The sequence below is a fragment of the Portunus trituberculatus genome, chromosome 41 (assembly GCF_017591435.1).
Source record: "Portunus trituberculatus isolate SZX2019 chromosome 41, ASM1759143v1, whole genome shotgun sequence".
Classification (NCBI taxonomy): domain Eukaryota; kingdom Metazoa; phylum Arthropoda; class Malacostraca; order Decapoda; family Portunidae; genus Portunus; species Portunus trituberculatus.
The window spans coordinates 13,921,386-13,941,385 of NC_059295.1; the positions used below are offsets into that span (position 1 = coordinate 13,921,386).

Sequence of the window (20,000 nt, forward strand, 5' to 3'; positions counted from 1 at the left end):
GTACTCGTATGTAAATATTGAGCCACAGAGGCACATCACCGGTGCCTTTTTTCCCAGGTCAGTGCGTCAATGTTTACTTACACCCACTTTTGTTTCCTGTCCCAGAGAGTGGAGTAAAGTAAGAATTAACCCTCAAAAATAGATAGATTAAGTAAAGCAATAGTTATATCTACGTTCAGACCGTCCATCTTATCAGCAGCAGACCCAGACCATCACCCACTCTCCTTTCTCCCCGTGTTAACTCGTCAATATTTTACTTCAACATTCAATGTTTCCTGAAAATTTCCCGGGAATGTATAAATTATAGTAGGAGAAAAAATGTGGAATGAAATTGTGAGAGAGTGTAGTAGAAGTGGCGATGGTGGTGATGGTAGTAGTAGTAGTAGTAGTAGTAGTAGTAGTAGTAGTAGTAGTAGTAGTAGTAGCAACAGTATGAATAGTTATAGCAGCAGCAGTAGCAGCAGCAACAGCAACAGGAGTTCCATCATTAGTACTATGTGTGTGTGTGTGTGTGATTCACCTACGGTCGTCTGGTAGTCGCCTTGCCAGCCACTAAGTTATAGAAGGCTCGAAGCACATAATAACGGATATTTGTGATCTACTACTACTACTACTACTACTACTACTGCTACTACTACTGTTACTAGTACCACCACCACCATTGCCACCACTACCACTACCACTACCACTACCACTACCACCACCACCACCACCACCACCCACCACTGTTACCACCACCACCACCGCCACCACCACCACCACCACCACCACCACCACCACCACCACCACCACCACCACCACCACCACCACCACCACCACCACCACCACCACCACCACCACCACCACCACCACCACCACCACCACCACCACCACCACCACCACCACTGCCACTGCTGCCGCCGCCGCAGCCACCGCCGCCTGCTGCCACTGCTGCTGCCACCACTGCCACCACCACCACCACCACCACCACCACCACTACTACCACCACTACTACTACTAATAATAATAATAATAATAACAATAATATAGATAATAATAATAATAATAATGATAATGATAATAATAATAATAATAATAATAATAATAATAATAATAATAATAATAATAATAATAATAATAATAATAATAATACCAATAATGATAATGAAAATAGTAATAATAATGATAATAATAATCGGATCTTTGTGTGTGTGTGTGTTACGTTGTATACAAAGTCCTGAATATTATATATATATATATATATATATATATATATATATATATATATATATATATATATATATATATATATATATATATATATATATATATATATATATATATAGAGAGAGAGAGAGAGAGAGAGAGAGAGAGAGAGAGAGAGAGAGAGAGAGAGAGAGAGAGAGAGAGAGAGAGAGAGAGAGAGAGAGAGAGAGAGAGTATTGGGCAGATGAGGGTAAGATGGAGATGATGGGTGTGAGAAATGTGGAAAGAAGAACTGAGTGGGGATGGGGAGGCCAGCATGAGGTATGTTTGAGAAAGGTGTGGTTTAATATAATTCATGAGATTTATATATTAGAATCCTATGAGTTACATGTTGCTGTAGGTAGAAGTAAGGGCAGGAAGGCTGCTTCACCAAATAGGGAGCCATTTGTACATCACGCACTTACATGCCTTTAATTAATATTTCTTTATTGATCTAATTCTTTATTTATTTGTCTTCCTATTTTTTTCTTTATACATGTGTCATTTTTCAATTTCTTTTTGTCCCAAGCTGATATATCGTAATTATTCGACATCTCGTTGATTCTTTCCACATGACACAATGCCTCCATGACAACTAAAATTTAATAAATCACCATATTATTTCTTATACGATATCATCTTGTCCTTCCTTCCATCTAGCATATATATATATATATATATATATATATATATATATATATATATATATATATATATATATATATATATATATATATATATATATATATATATATATATATATATATATATATATATATATATATATATATATATATATATATATATATATATATATATATGTGCCTCCCGAAGGTATGCTCTTGCACTATCGCTGAAAGGGACATTCTTGCTTGTTATATATATATATATATATATATATATATATATATATATATATATATATATATATATATATATATATATATATATATATATATATATATATCCTATATTTGATTTAACCGTTAAAGTACCTTTCTGTACGTTATCCTATCGCTTTATCTACTTCACTGTATATTTTCTTCCTTCAAGCGCGGTGTTTTCAAATGTTCTTTCGTCCTATCTCAACTTTAAGTAGACTAAGGCAAGTTGTGTGTGCTTTCAAGGGTGTTGTATGATTCAATGATAATTTAGTTAGAATGCTGCATCGTGAGAGGACGACCAATCATCTCTGTTGCCTCTCAGAATAGTCTTAACTAAAGTCCAAAGAATGGGAGCATCTTAGTGTTACGAGTATATGGCCATTATGATGTCTGGTATTTTATGTCATTCTCATAATTCACTCACTCACTCATGCTATTACTCACTCACTCACTCACTCACTCACTCACCCACTCATTCACCCACTCATTCACTCATTAACTTAACCATTCACTCACTCACATGCACTCACTCTCACTCACTCCACATCGCTTCCCTCCTCACGTTTAGGGAGAAGCATGACCTCATCATTCAATCCAGACTCAGGTGCACTCATCACCAAGGCTCTCCAGGACTGGTGCTTCCCTTCTCGCCTTAATTAACGGGTAGTCATGTTGTCGCTTCACTCATTATTCAGAGGTAAAAAGCTTCTCTTAATACAAAAGATAATGATAAAAAAAAAAAAAAAAAAAAATGGATACACCGTTCATGAACCGTAAGGAGATGTTCAAGTACCGTAAAGATTTAGTGATCGGTGAAAATGGCATGGTGTGTAGCTTTCTTTATATGTGTATATATATATATATATATATATATATATATATATATATATATATATATATATATTCTTTTTTTTCTTTTTTTTTTATCAATACGTAAATGCAGTGATTCCCTTCATCCCGACTGTATGTGGTACTCAGCTTAGTACACACACACACACACACACACACACACACACACACACACACACACAGAGAGAGAGAGAGAGAGAGAGAGAGAGAGAGAGAGAGAGAGAGAGAGAGAGAGAGACGTAGATAGATATATAGACAGATAGATAGTTAGATAACTAGATAAATTAACAGACATAGATAGACATCTACCACAAATGTACATATATGAGCAAACAAGGTATAACGTATCTGTTAATCATTATCTTGTTATCAAGTTATGATATACCTGGAAGCAAAAATCACATTTATAGTACATTCAAACATAGAAATAGATGGTAACTGACCTTGAATGTTATCAGGTAGCTCTGGATTAAATAATAATTCTTAATACAAAATAAAAAAAAATAAAAAATTCAGTAACACACACACACACACACACACACACACACACGGAGATAATATGCTAATGTGGTCTGAGAAGCTATGACTCGTTGCTTCACATAAGTATGAGAGGAAGAAGAGCAGGGAGGTAGTGAGCGCAGGGCATCCTCAAACACGCTATACTGTGTATCTACCTACCTACCTACATGATACCAGGAGCATATGTAAGATCCGCATTCTTCAACGTTTTCTCATTCTTACTCGAGTGTTCAAACCGGTTTCATTGGATGTTGATTTAGTTTTCAAGGATGTTTTCGTAATTCTTGTGATAGTTTAACAGTGGTTTTGGATCAGGGGTTCTCAACTTTTTTCAGTAAAGAATCCCCTGAGTTGTAAGATCATCTACCCGAACCCCCAGGAATCTAATATCGAACAGATTGTTAATTTAGTGACTGATACCAACTCAATATGCAATGGTATACTGCAGAGGATGTTATTAGATCAGCCATCTAAGTACACCTGGAAATCTTCTTGTGAATCCCAGGCTGAGAACCCCTGTTTTAGACCATCGATAGTTATATAAAGGAGATGAAGGAAGAAAAACATGGAAAACTGACTTATCTGTGGCCTTTGAGAACAGTCCTAGTGAAAATTTGAGTGATTTACCCTTTCTTCTTTTTTTTGCAAGTATCTATTGTAGCAGAAATGAATCGGTACCGAGGCTTACACCGTACATTTTTCTAGCTACTTTTATGAGCACTACTATTTTCTTTCGACTCCATATCCTAAAGTAATCACCAATCTCAGCAATCTCTCTCGTACGTCTTCTGTGTTTTGTTTTGCTACACTTCAATCGCATGCTTTCCACGTGAATTCAGTGCAGAAAAACACCTCTTAAATTGATTCCCGGAGCGTTTAGCCATTCATGTCATATCACACACTGGCAAACTTGTTCTCTTTCAGTAAACGCAAAATTGTACTCTCAGATTCAGGTTTAAGAGACAGAACACACAACATGGTTAGGTGTTCAGGTTTCAGCTTTATATATGATACCGCTGATGTGTTATTGTGGCATCTAAATATAGTCAGCCCATGAAGCATCTCTCAAGGACTTGTTAGTGACTCATGGTTATCTCGGAGAAAAAAAATATGAAAGGCCGAAATAATACACTTAAGTAACCTTGCGACATAAGTGATGTCATGCTTGCAAACTCACTCCTAGATATCATGGTGAACTTGTTGATCTTTCGTGACAGTATGACCCATACTCTCTCTCTCTCTCTCTCTCTCTCTCTCTCTCTCTCTCTCTCTCTCCCTCCTTAGCATCAAGGAGAGATAGCAATGTTATTGTAGTAGCTACGGTGATTAGGTACTATCTCGTCCCGATACGTTACATAATTCTACTACAAATGTACCGGTTTTTATCAGTGCAGCTGTGTAGCCTGAGTGTTCCTTTGGTCACTGCACGTCGTCCAGCATGTGTCTGATACCTCAACCATCACTACTCTGATATCTGGCAGGGCGGCACCACTTTCTTCGCCTATCTCTCCAAAGTTATGCCATTGCTAGTTTAGTCCTCGCTTATGGTCATTTCTTTGTGGGAAAGGTAACGTTTCTCTCCCCCCCTTCCCCCGTTTCTCTCTCTCTCTCTCTCTCTCTCTCTCTCTCTCTCTCTCTCTCTCTCTCTCTCTCTCATATAAAACTATTCGTCCCCATAAGACCTTGTTGTTAGGTGCGATAACTCGATAAATTTTCAGATTTTTTTTTTCTCTTTTGGGTTCGTTGGCATAAGGAAGATAGCCTCATTCACTGTGTTCGTGTGCGACAATTCTTGAGAGTTGTCTTGACGTATGTTAAGTCATGAGTACTACATGCGTCAAAAGATATGTGGGTTCAGATGAAAGCATCGAAGTTTTTTCAAGCCGTTTTATTTCCTCAGGGTCTTAGCAGTTTTTTTTTCTCATCAATTAAAAAAAATACGACCGTTAATGAGAATATATCACTTATTCATATCACGACACCAGTGTCTTAGTGCCTTCGTAATTATCTGCCAACGCCTCGCTGTCATTAGTCAGTGCGTAGTGACCCAATTTTAGAAATTTCGCTTGGAACCTTACTGCTTTAAGTGGCGCGTCCGATTACCAGGACATGTCACGGGAACGTGACTTCTCTCTGCACAAAACGTATGTACATCTCGCAAAGGTAGGATGGAGAGGTAATCGTGTCACCATGGAGACACGAGAGGGTCAGAGGACACTTGAGCGATGCCTAAAGAAGTCCCGCGAACCTCCTTGCGATACAACGCAGCTCATCATCAGTGATCATAGTAACATATCATTAAGGAACGCTCAGATATTTTTGCTGAGCGACCTTGAGTTGCCTTCATGAAGAGCAGTAAGCAAACAGCTCTCCTCGCTGCTGCACGCAAAGGAAAAACAGTTGGGAGGGTGAAGTGAGCCGATATCAGTGTCTCAGGGTGACAGGGAACCAACCCAGGCAAGTGATTCATGTGGCCAAACACACCATGAAATGTATTAACTGTACAGAGAATGTGATGGTGTGGTACAGTTTTTCCTATCCTGGTCTGGGCGAGTTGGTTTTGCAGAGGTGTTATGCTCCTCTTAGACGCATCACTGAAACACCGAGAAATTGATCTGAAGGAGAAATAACTCCGCTGTGAGAAGTATTCCATGGATCGTAACTCCGACATCTTAACCAATCAAGGCAAGATGTTCACTACAGCTCGAGTGGATTTTGATCACCCTTGAATGTCCTGTCACTATAAAAAGTGAAGTGACAATGGACGGTGAAAATTATCTTAGATTTTTAACATGGCAATCTTGGAGAGTTGCATAAACATCATCGCACAGCAATGCACTATATGTGTGCCTTCTTTTAATCTAACAGCGTCCCATTCCTTATTCGTTTAGTCATTGTTCCTTCTCTGCTCACTGCGGCTGGAATAGTGAAGGGAGGCCGCTTAATTTGGAATAAGGAGTTGGTGCGGTCATTTTTTTCTAAAGACTTTAATTCAATCTAGATACTCTACACTTAAGTATACGTTGAGCCACACACTGTCCCATGCCTTTTCTTTTTCTTACTATTTTTCTTTTACTAATCTGAAAAAAAAACTATTGAATTGGTGTATTTAATATTTTGTCTGCATCAACCACATAACAAGTCACCACAGATAAAAGATACGTAAAGGCGTAGAGTATTAACCCAGGTAATGGTAATGTAGGCCGCGCCGTCTCGCTGTGCCGCGGCCTTGTGACCCAGTGAAATGAACTCTTTGAGGTAAGCAAGGGCTCACCTGGCTGAAGGTCTTGCCGCCACAGTAAGCTATTGCCTCACTCGCTCGGTACAAGTGGCCGTGAGATCAAGGCGTGCTCGACTATATGTACTCCGCCTTGTCTTGTATTTTGTGACCGACATATGGGCTTTGCATAATACCCTTTACCTGAAAGAAAAAAAAAAAAAAAAAACGGTGACATTATTTTTGTGTAGCTACACAATACATATATTTTTTTCATGTATCAAGTCTTATCAGTGGCTGGTGAAGGACGGTTCCCATCAGCTGCGCTGCTACTTGTGTTGTACAGTTGGAGCTATGGACTAGGGTACGTGACGCACGATGTTTATCTCTAGTACTTAAGCGCAGATTACATCACCCCTGGTCAGGCCACGTGGGCAGTACATGAAGCAAGGGCAGCGTGCTTGCTTCAAGGTAACGAAGCAGGAATGGCGCCGCTGTTTTGTGCTCATATTTACATTGCTTATTTTTTCTTGATACATTATACATTCATCTTCATTTCATAATTCTTCTGTTCCTAGTTTGATGTGAAGATTTTGTGGAGAAAACTCTTAGCGGGTTACAATGTTAGTTTTCTACTTTAGTTTCAAACTCGTGCCGGCCATGGCTCATTTTATTGAATAAAATTGTTGCGGTGGAGTTCAAAACGTTATTTTGAAGGACTCACTGACACCGTCAATATCTTGGTGTTTATATTTTTACTTATACTAAATAAGATCGTCTGTGGTGAGAGGAACACAAGTGAATTACTACTACATTAGCGTTACAGGGAAACAGACGGGCGTTGTTGGCTTGATAATGGGATGACCGAACGCAAGACTGCGACGCTATCTACTATCTGCTTGGACAATAGCAAATGCTGTGCTGTAAACCTGCATTATATCGTTATATCTGTATTTTCTTTATGTAGAGAAGTAAGAGTTTTCGCTGGCGGAACATTAACTAACCCCTTAAGTTCTATGACGAGTCTCCATATTCATTCTGCTTACTATTCAGTTATTTTATTCAGCTTCAGGAACTTATGTGGGGATTAAAATAGTGAAGATTCTGGCCGTTAATCTTCTGACCTCCACAGACCTTTCACAATATAATTACAATAATTTAATCGTACCCAAAATCACGGTAAAAAATGCGTCCCAGTACTGAAAGGGTTAAGCGTGATACCAACAATGCTCCTAATCATAAACTACTGGCTCCTTAAAAAAAAAAAAAGGTGAAAACTAACGCAAAACTCATTCTGCGTTTTTCTCGACACCTTAGCAACCCAGTATATGTAACTCACTAAGACAACATTACCGACCTCATGAGATGTTTAAATTGTAATATGATAACCACAACGATCACTATCACCACCACCAACGCCAAAAATAATTACAAAACCTCTTCCGCCACAACCACAATTAATGCTCTGTTTTTGCCATTTTTGTACGATATGAGAGAGAGAGAGAGAGAGAGAGAGAGAGAGAGAGAGAGAGAGAGAGAGAGAGAGAGAGAGAGAGAGAGAGAGAGAGAGAAACCCGGTAAATAAATAGTTAGTTACATAAATAAACAGATAAACAGACAGACAGACGGTTAGATAGATAAATAGATAAATAAATATGTACGTAGATAGATATACTGAGACAGAGAGACAGATGAATAGACAAACAGACATACAGATAGACAGACAGATTGATAGATAAAGAAATACACAGAGAGAATAATAAGTAAATAACAAAGCAGATAGGCATACAAGCGGACAAACAGCTAGATAATCAGGCAGGAATCAGATATAGACAGCTTCAACAAACACACAGACAGATGAGACATAGAAAATAATCCCTTCGATACTGGAACACAACACTTTTACCTTGAGATTTGTGTACGATTAGGCCATTTTATTGACATTAGGAAGTGTTTATGGAGGTCAGAAGATTAATAGCCAGAGTCTTCACAATTTTAATCCCCACACATAACTGAAGCTGTATAAAGTCTCCAAATAGTAAGCAAAATGAGTATATAAACCCCTCATGGTACTCAAGAGGTCGAAGATAGACTCAACACACGGTACACGAAATAAACAAACAATTCTTAAACTCACATTTTTTCCCTCGCCATTAATGTCACCCTGGGGGATTTTCTTTCTCTTTTTAGCTTTCCTTCTTCTCTTTTTTTTCATTCATCCTTTAATTTTCATTTCTGCCTTTCACTTTGCCTCTTTAGGAAGTGAGCGTAAAAAAAACACCTTTCCGTGGAGACGAGGAGTGTGCAGGGGCATGAGAAGGGGTGGACTTGAGAGGGAGAGGGGGGGGGAGGGAATGAGGAGGATGCATGTGGCGGCCTCGGGGGAAAAACAGTCTTTGTGTGGTGGCCTGGTAGACGTTTACTTTTAGGAGAGAGAGAGAGAGAGAGAGAGAGAGAGAGAGAGAGAGAGAGAGAGAGAGAGAGAGAGAGAGAGAAGGTGCACAGGGTGTCTTTGTTTATGAATTATCGTCTACTTGTGGAGAGAAAAAAAATAGTTGATTCATTATTACGTCGAGAGAGAGAGAGAGAGAGAGAGAGAGAGAGAGAGAGAGAGAGAGAGAGAGAGAGAGAGAGAGGGCCTTCCCATGTATGTAGTGAGCCAATATCTGTGCATGATAAAGAAAAATAAACAATAGAAAAACTAATTGGAGAACATTTACGTTTGTGCTTTTAAGAATCCAGAGAGTGGAATAATTCAATAGCGATTTGGGCTCGTGTTTCCTTTATTAAATTTTGATCCTTTCTGTATTTGGAGTATTAGTTTTCCTTCTCCTCCTCCTCCTCCTCCTCCTCCTCCTCCTATCTCCCTTCTTTCTTTTGCTCCTGCCTGTGGGTTTGCTCCTCCTCCTCGTCCTCCTCCTCCTCCTCCTCCTCCTCCTCCTCCTCCTCCTCCTCCTCCTCCTCCTCCTCCTCCTCCTCCTCCTCCTCCTCCTCCTCCTCCTCCTCCTCCTCTCCTCCTCCTCCTCCTCCTCCTCTCTCCTCCTTTTACTCCTGCCTGTGGATTTGCTTCTCCTCCTTCCTCTCTTACTCCTCCTTCTCCTCCTCCTCCTCCTCCTCCTCCTCCTCCTCCTCCTCCTCCTCTCCCGTTATTGGAGTCTCACTAAAGCAGATGAGCCACATATAAGAACATCTGGAAACTGTGTGAATACGCGTGGAACAATTTTATCGCACCTGTCTAGTCTTGAGGCGCCCAGGACAGCCACGCCTTGGCCTGGCTTGCCGGCACACTTGTTCTGCTGGCGAGCCTCATCCTGGTGTCTTTATTTCTGCAATGTTTGAGTCTCTGCAAAGGTGTTTGTAAGAGCCATTCTGGTGATTACTTGGGTTTCCGTGATTCTTGTTGTTGTTGTCGTTGTTGTTGTTGTTGTTGTTGTTCTTCTTCATCATCATCATCGTCATCATCATTATCTTCTTTTTTTTTTTTTCTTCTTCTTTTCTTCTTTTTTTTCTTCTTTTTCTTCTTCTTCTTCTGCTTCTTCTTCTTCTTCTTCTTCTTCTTCTTCTTCTTCTTTTATTATTATTATTATTATTATTATTTTATTATTGTTATTATTATTATTATTATTATTATTATTATTATTATTATTATTATTATTATTACTATTATTATTACTATTATTATTATTATTATTATTATTATTATTATTATTATTATTATTATTATTATTATTATTATTATTATTATTATTATTATTATTATTATTATTATTATTATTATTATTATTATTATTATTATTATTACTATTTATTATTATTATTATTATTATTATAACTTTAATTTTTTTTATTATTATTATCTATTTTATTTCATTCTTTTTCATCGATGGTGTAAAATCTATATCAATCATTCATTAGCATCATAAAACACTCCTGAAAATCCTGATAACTTTCATTATGGTATTATCAAACTGTTATTTAGCACATGATTACTTGAAAGATGCCCAATAGCTTTCACTTGAGCCTGCAGGACTATTAGTAGATTCTTAGAATTTAATCACTTTTGGAAGTTCCAGTAATCTTCACCATAGCCTGCTCAGCTACCACCACAATCATGGATGCACACTCGAAATTCCCAGTAAAAGGTCGCGTCTTCCGTCAGGATATCACGTTCCGTCAGCAATTAAATCGGTGACAGAAATTGTTCTCGTCATCTCAGCGTGCTCAGGCTTCATCCTCACTGCTGACGCTGACATCATGAATGCTGATTGTGAATGCATTTTTTATGATACACTTGAGGCTTTTGGGAGGGTATTTAATGATATCAGTGTAGATATGTCGGTTAATCATCATTCATAAGTATTTTGATCAGTGACAAGCATGGTTACAAGTTATTGTGACGTATTCATGTACTGAAACAGTGAAATAATCTATGTGGATAATGCTGAGGACGAGAAGAGGGCTAATTTAAATGAATCTATTTATTTTTCTTTTATTAGTTTTGTTATAAAGAGTTATTTACATTTACGGAGCGTGTATCGTTTACCAGTTTATCTTTATCACGACCAAAACAACAAAAAAGATCATTGTAAACACAAAGTTGCTGATGGTATAAGCTGTCCCGTGCAAGTATTTGTGTAGGCGGTTAGGGAAATCTATGCTGACAAAACATGCTGTGCTGACAGAAAATGCTCATGTGTAACAGTGCTTTCATCTCCACCAGAGCCTGTTGAAAATTGTGCAGATAAAGACAGTGAAACGTTTCAGAATATCAAGCTCAGATCCAGAAATCCTACACTTCTCTTAACTTCTTGTCTTGCTTGTTTCGTATTTTGACAGCCTTTTATTCATTCATGACCTATTGTTTTCTATACTTTAATGGTGCCAGAGAGAGAGAGAGAGAGAGAGAGAGAGAGAGAGGCTTTTCTTCACTCCATTTTTTCTTGTATTGTCTTGCTTTCATTTCTTACACAACTGACTTTATTCCATTCATTCTGTTTAGGTGTTATTCTTCGCCACTTCTCTTAATCCTTGTTCTTATCAGTGACTCAAAAAATATGTGTATCTTTTCTTTTCCTTCCTTCCTTCTTATCTTTCTCCTTATTCTTACTCATTTACTTATTCTTTCTTTTTTCAACTTTGTCCTTTAATTTCCTAAAACATTTCATCTCTCCTTTCAATATTTACATCCTCTATTTCTCTCCAGTTTGCTCTACCTTTCTGCTTTTATTTCTTATTTTTTATTTATTTGTTTGTTTATTATTTTCATTCTTGGGTTTTAGTTGCCTGTATTTTCACCTTCAATTACTGTCCATTTTTTTTTTTTTGTCTTTTTTTTTCCCTCGCCTTTTCAGTCTCCTCTCAAGTTTTTTTTTTCTTCTTTTTCTTCCTTCCCTTTCCTGCGCGTCACTCTTCACATCATTATTCATTTATTATTTTCCACTGTTGTGTTCTAGTGTGCTTGTATAATATTTTCACAGTCATTTTTTTCTCCTTTTTATATATTTATTTATCTTTTCTTCCTCGCTTCTTCCGTCTCCTCTCTTAAAATTCTTCTCTTCCTTCTCCGTTCTCACGTCATCACCGCGGAAGAATAGCGTAGTATTATATAAAGCCCAAACTTGTAATCACGTTAAAACTTTCGCCCTAGTAATTAGCGAGAGAGAGAGAGAGAGAGAGAGAGAGAGAGAGAGAGAGAGAGAGAGAGATCAAAGCATAATCACATTCTATTTTTCTAGTTTCTTTATAATCATCATCCTTCTCGTGTTCAGTGTGAAGTGGGGAGTCAAATTGGCTTCATAATATTTACCATAACATTCAAGAGCCATCATCTCTCTCTCTCTCTCTCTCTCTCTCTCTCTCTCTGTGTGTGGGAAGAGAAAACGAACTACAGAAGAAAACGAATATGACTATGGAGAGAGAGAGAGAGAGAGAGAGAGAGAGAGAGAGAGGGGTGGGGGAGGGAAAGAGAGATTGCGTGTGTAAAGTAGGTTATCTTGAGTGTTTATATGTTCTGTTCACGTGTTAAGCCCTGCTGGTCTCTATACGTAAGGCTGCTGTCAGGAGTTATACCACGAGCACACGTGTTGTTCAGTGGCGAGTGTTGCTTTCAAGGTGACCTCTATTGGATGCTACAGGGTGCGCAGGAAACGAGTCTAGTGGTTGAATGAGTGGCGGAAAGTGTAGGGATGATTAGCTGCAGGTCAAGTGGCGCAGTAGTAAAAGAAGAAAAAGTATTCATTGTATATTATTTATGTTCTGAGCTTGTCATTCATCGTTTCCTTATTGGTTTGTTTGTATCTACCATTTTCATCTATTTGTTACTAGAATTGGTTAGAGGTTGGGCTGGTTAGGTCTCATCTTTTAACCTCGTCAATACTGGGACGCATTTCTACCTTGAGATTTGTGTAGGCTACGATTAAACCGTTTTATTTACATTTAGGAAGGGTCTATGGAGGTCAGAAGATTAATAGCCAGTTTTCATTATTTAAAAAAAAAAAAAAAAAAAAAATACGACCGTTAATGAGAATATATTACTTATTCAGAACAAATATGAAAACGCGTCATGGTACTGAAGGGGTTAAGTGTACTGAGTTATTATTTTCCCAAAGATAAATATATTGATGAGTATGTTTTGTTTTGCTTTCTGCTTATCACTCCACGTTCCTCTGATAATGCAATCCACTAATCTGTTGTGCAACTTGTAAAGGAAAATGTTGTCTCTGTATCATCATCTCCTTATCTCTTCTTACGTTTCTTGTGTGTGTGTGTGTGTGTGTGTGTGTGTGTGTGTGTGTGTGTGTGTGTGTGTGTGTGTGTGTGTGTGTGTAGTTACGCAACAATTATATTTTTTTACAGGATGTAGCCAAATTCATTCTGTCTCGTTCATTCATCTCTTTATCTTTTCACAAAATCATTACAATTTTCTTTAGATTTATGTTTATGTATCTATATTCACTGCGCACGCTATCTCACCTGAGGCACTCCACTGATCTACTGTTCCATTTGGAAAAATATTCATATATCTTTCTGTCCTGCTGCGTCTGGTAAGTAACGATCTCTCTCTCTCTTTTTTTTTTTATTCTTTTTATTTATACCATGGGGCTTTTCACGGGAATTTATGGGCTAAAGGGGTACTTTTTGGTGTACCTCCTATCTCAAAGCCCACCCGCTAGGAAATCGTTGCCCCGAGTAAGGAAGCCCAACCTACACTCAGACCGTGGACAGGATTCGAACCCGTGCTTGGAGACTCTGGTTCTCTCTCTCTCTCTCTGCATGTGTGTGTGTGTGTGTGTGTAGTACAATATATCCTATTACGTATTTATTGACCAGAGAAAGTATACTGACCAACCTTTCCCTTCCTCTCTTCCCTCCCATCAGATGGCGGCGTCGCTGATGGACACCTACCACTACTGGGGGGCCGAGTTCATCTCCAGCTTCCAGAGACTGTGAGTGTAGACTGTAGACTGTGAGGTGCAGCACGCTGCCCTGCAGGAACCCCTTCATTCGGGTGTTGTTGGGTTTGTTGTTGGTGCTTGGCTTTAATGATGTTTTTGTTGATCATTGCTAGTGTAGTTTTTGTAGACAGTAAGAACAACAGAAACCGGACCGTTGAATATGTGTGTACTGTACTGAAGTCATACATGTAAACCTCAGGTCAGACACTTTCAGTGGGCAGGGACAAAGTGAATTGCACAAATGAGCTGGTGTTTCCTATTCACTGGGATGAGATTCACTGGCCCTGATCGCCACAGTGGCTGTGGTGTGATTGCATGAGCCCTGTCAGTGATCCTTCCCACACTGCATCACTGACCCGGTCAGTAACACTTCATACCACAATCAGTGACACCAATCAGTGACTGTGGTGTGACTGGCTCCTGTCAGGTTTGGGGATGGACATTCTGAATGGGTGGCTGTGTGTGGTGAGGGCGCTCTGGCACTGAAGTCATCTGTTGCCGGCGGTCATTGGTATAATACAAAAATTAAGATATGTAGTGTGATAATGATCACAACAGAAAATGATCAATATATCATAAAATCATAAAAGAAGAAATGGGAAAATATTTGGAAGGCAGAACAAAATCAAATACAGAATATGATTACGACAGAAAATGGAAACCGGTACAATAATAAAGACAACAGAGAAGAATTTGCATACCATAATAATAGTATACGTGGTTCTAAACATTCCTTACTGACACTCGACTCTGTACCCTCCCTGACACACACACACACACACACACACACACACACACACACACACACACACACCAAACAAATATACCAAGGGTGGCTGAGCAAACAAGATAACCACAGATGCAGAAGAATTGATAACCAGAAAAGGAAAACAGATAGGGAACTAAAATAAACAGATAAAAGTATGCGAAGGAGAATAAAAGAAGGATGTAAACTTCTGCACAAAAGGAAAGACGCCAGAAAGAGATAAAAGAGAGAGAGAGAGAGAGAGAGAGAGAGAGAGAGAGAGAGAGAGAGAGAGAGAGAGAGAGAGAGAGAGAAAGCATCAAAGGAAAGAGTAGGAAAGAAGGAAGGAGGCGGAGCGAAGATCTGAAGAGAGAGAGAGAGAGAGAGAGAGAGAGAGAGAGAGAGAGAGAGAGAGAGAGAGATTCACAACAGTAGAGCAAGGATCTGATGCCAAAAGATACATATTATATAATCTTAAATAAAGCAAAAGTAATAAAAACACTGACGGATTCACAAAAAGTCATTATTACTAAAACAAGCTCACTTAACCGCTATTATCACCACCACTCACCTCCTCCCCCCCCACCACACACCACCCCCACAACTCACCTCCTCCCCATCGCACACCTCCCCCCACAACTCCCCTCCCCCCACCACCGTCGCCACCACCCAACATTTTTTCCAGGAAGCGATGTGTTGGCTAAAATAATGCTGTACATTTTTCATCAAAGCGAGCAGCGCCACCACACTTTGTGCTGCTCACGCCACTCCCTCTCCTGTCACCTGCCACCACCACCACCACTACCACCACTACAATTACTACTACTACAACTATTACTGCTACTACCACTACTGCTACCATAACTACTACTTCTGCTACTACTACTTCTACTACTACTACTACTACTACTACTACTACTACTACTACTACTACTACTACTACTACTACTACTACTACTACTACTACCGCAACTAAAACCACCACTACCACCACCACCACCACCACACCACTGCTGCCACCACCACCACCACCACCACCACCACTGCCACCACCACCACCACCACCACCACCACCACCACCACTGCCACCACCACCACCACCACCACCACCACCACCACCACCACCACCACCACCACCACCACCACCACCACCACCACCACCACTGCTACTACTGCTACCACCACCACCACAGCCATAGTCTGTTACTACCCGTCCCCACCACCACTGCCACTGCTTCTATGACCACCACCACTACTATTACAACCAACAACAACAACAACATCATATTACTACTACTACTACAGCCAATAATAATAATAATAATAATAATAATAATAATAATAATAATAATAATAATAATAACAACAACAACAACAACAACAACAACAACAACTACTACTACTACTACTACTACTACTACTACTACTGCTACTACTACTACTACTACTACTACTACTACTACTACTACTACTACTACTACTACTACTACCGCTAGCACAACAGCTACCGCCGCCTGCTTCATTATACTAAGGGATGTTATTGATCTGTTATTGTTGATTTTTGTTGTTTGATTTTCCCAGCGTTGTGTTCATGTTCCGTGGTGTTGTGGTCAGTTCGGGGTGATGAGAGATTGATTGATTTTTCTTTTTTACTTTATGATTTGCGATTCACGTGATTTTTGTCTTCGCTACACAACAGGAACACATCACTCTTCACCGCCCGACACCTGCAGCCTACTTTTTTCTGCCGTATTTCTCATTTTTACATTGAATGGTTGCTTAACTAAGAACACGCACACACACACAAAAGAAAAAAAAAACATATACATAAATATTAATAAACACACACACACACACACACACACACACACACACACACACACACACACACACACACACACACACATACACTGAGGTTAACGTCCTGAGATGTCACAGAGCAGGCTCACGTCGCTAAGGAACAAGGAGTTAGTGCGACCCATGAGCAGAGGGAAGGGTGCGCGGTGTGGGTACAGTCTTTGCCTTACCCACGGGCGGGACTGTTACCTATGTGTGTGTGCTCAAACTTTGGGTTCTCACCGGGCGCTGAAGTGCAGCTGACGATCACTCATGTCCCACGTGATGCTCACCACACTGGTGAATCACACACACACACACACACACACAAGCTCTCTCTCTCTCTCTCTCTCTCTCTCTCTCTCTCTCTCTCTCTCTCTCTCTCTCTCTCTCTCTCTCTCTCTCTATATATATATATATATATATATATATATATATATATATATATATATATATATATATATATATATATATATATATATATATATATATATATATATATATATATATATATATATATATATATATATATATATATATATATATGTGTGTGTGTGTGTGTGTGTGTGTGTGTGTGTGTGTGTGTGTGTGTGTGTGTGTAAATCTATAATAGATACTTAGATGATAGATAAAGCAATTCTTTTGAAGTTCGCATACTTCATACAAAGGGGTGTACCTATCTGTACCTTCGTAATAAACGAATTAACAAAACGTTGTATTTTGTTTTCTATGTTTTTTTCTGTGTGATGATATTTTTAGAATTATATTCTCAAATGCAAATTCATTCAGCACGACGGAGTGAGCATAACAACAAATATTGATATTTGTTCAAGCGATACTCTAAATGTATACGTGCACATTAAACAACTCATAAAGACTGAGCTTGTTAGGGAAAATTACCGGGGCACAATTCCCTAATGTGCTTTTACCTTTACCTTAATAAGCAAAACCAATTAGTTACATGTGAAGCCGCTGAAGTATAATGAAATGATCAAATTAATTATGATGTTTTCGTTTGGTATTGTAGATGTCACAGGAATCCTTACGGATCTGAAAAAAGAAGAAAATAATACTTAGAAATCATAGGTATTAATTCACACACACACACACACACACACACACACACACACACACACACACACACACACACACACACACACACACACACACACACACACACACACACACACACACACACACACACACACACACATACAGTGAAGTAACAAGCAGGCAAGCATACAAACCAACAAAAACAAATGCAACACAAAGCAACATGCTACAATACTGACCTGTCGTAATTAACAAAAATTAATTTTTTGCCTCATTATTTTTTTGTTGGCAAGCCGCATTACGTCCCACGCGTGGCCTGCGCCGTCAGGGTGTACACGTCACACACTCACACCTGTGTTGGGACATCTCGCAATGAGCCCCAGGCGGTTACTTGATTTGTTACACTTATATTACTACGTTCTCAAATTGCTCGCGATATATTTTGGCCTCGTCCTAAATGCTAACGAAGTCTTGTTTTGCTAATTCGTATTCAGATTTTTTTTTTTTTCATGTTAATGGAAGGAAATTGTAATAGTGTGTTTTCTCCTCCCCATGGTGGACCGAACGGTTATGTTGGACATTCTGGCCTTCGTGGTCCAAGTGACGTTGAGTAGCTATTTGCTGGGCTGTGGTATATGATAGTTAAAATCTTGCAGAATAGGTTAATGTTAGGGGAATGGAACATCTGTCGTCAGGTGCTTCCTTTTCCTGTTTGACCAAAGCGACAACACTGAAAACTTCATTCCAGCAGTGGTAAGCCGCCAAGGACGACCGACATAACCAAGATGCTTTCGTCAGCCTAGGATGTCTTGTTAGTGGGTTTACTCAGGGAGATAGATATAACAAAGCTCCGAGACGAAGCTTGTCCTGGACCTCCTAACAACAGTCAAGAACTCTCACCATTACGACAAAGTCATTCAGGAGATGAAGGAAGTGCTGTGGTTGTAAAGATGCTGAAAATTTTGGGTGCGTTTACACGAGGAGGTGGTAGACTGGTCAGGCCAACCTTTGCGATGGTTCCGCAATGTGAACGCCACATAACAACAAACACATAAAAGGAATTTACTATACTATACGTACATATTATAGTATATCTGATTTATTTCAAAATTTATCAAAACATTCATGAAATATTGATCACTTGATACGGAGCTTATTCGAACACCAATCCAACTAGCAGAGCTTGATGCCAAACTCTCATTTTTCACACGTGGCGAGATCCTGCAGCTCGCCACGGCGGTATCGGCCAGAACGGTCTATAATTTGCAACCAAAGTGGCCAGCGTTTTGCCTCCTTTACCCTCACTAACCATCCAATCAGTGCTTTAATGCTAGTACAAGCATACAATCCTGCGGCGTTGCACTACATCATACCTTCAAATACGCTGATTCGAAGAGAAAATACCCCAGCAACGGAAAGAATCACATCCCGATGGCTTGCATGCACGTGTGGCCGCCTCAGTAAACCACCACTTGAGACACTACACCATGCAACATTAAACTCCTTCTAAAGAGTGATGTTAAACGCGAGAGTGTTGAAATGACAGAAACAGACCTGCAAACCATCACCACCTACCACCACTACCACCACTGCCACTGCCATGGCACTATTAACACAAACACGCTATCCTGTCCACAACCTCACCTCCAATTAGTACATTAAAATTCCGGATGACTTAATTTGTAGTTTTAACCATATTGCATTCCATTGTATTTAAATTATATCTTACTTTCACTACTTTTACCTTTCATTTCAACATTCACTAGTATTTTTTATCTATTACTCGGTGCAATATGACGTTAATTGATGCGAGCCTACACGATAGTTTTTTTTTCTTTTCCTTTTTAATCACCTCACTTCACTTTTCTTCCCCAGGGTGCCGAACCGAGGCCGCTTCTTCATGCAGGTGTCAGCGGTGGGGGACCCCGGCCTGGCCTTCACCCTGTACTTCCCTCTGCTGCTGTCCGTGCACGCCGGCCTGGGAGTGAGGCTCATGTGGACGCTGCTCTTCTGCGAGTGGTCCAACATGATCCTGAAATGGTGAGGTGCAACATCCTAACGTGACCTCATCCTTCATTTCTCCTCCTTTTATCACCCTTCACTATTCCTCCTCCTCGTCGTCCTCCTCCTCCTCCTCCTACTACTACTACTACTACTACTACTACTACTACTACTACTACTATTAACCTTACACATTTTATATAAGAGGGGCACTATAC

At 39.5% G+C, this 20,000-nt stretch overlaps 1 protein-coding gene across 5 annotated transcripts in view; it reads left to right on the forward strand.

Moving 5' to 3' along the window:
* LOC123516530 (glucose-6-phosphatase catalytic subunit 1-like) overlaps window positions 1-20,000 on the forward strand; it is a 43,751-nt gene that overhangs the window by 2,032 nt on the left and 21,719 nt on the right. For 2 of the 5 annotated variants that reach the window (XM_045275954.1, XM_045275959.1), the window contains exons 2-3: window positions 14,071-14,138; window positions 19,657-19,821. In XM_045275954.1, the coding sequence (XP_045131889.1) occupies window positions 14,071-14,138; window positions 19,657-19,821 (233 nt within the window). Of the gene's footprint in view, window positions 1-5,848; window positions 5,934-6,983; window positions 7,058-14,070; window positions 14,211-19,656; window positions 19,822-20,000 lie in introns of those variants that run through there. The other 3 variants (XM_045275956.1, XM_045275957.1, XM_045275958.1) reach the window with 3 other exon arrangements.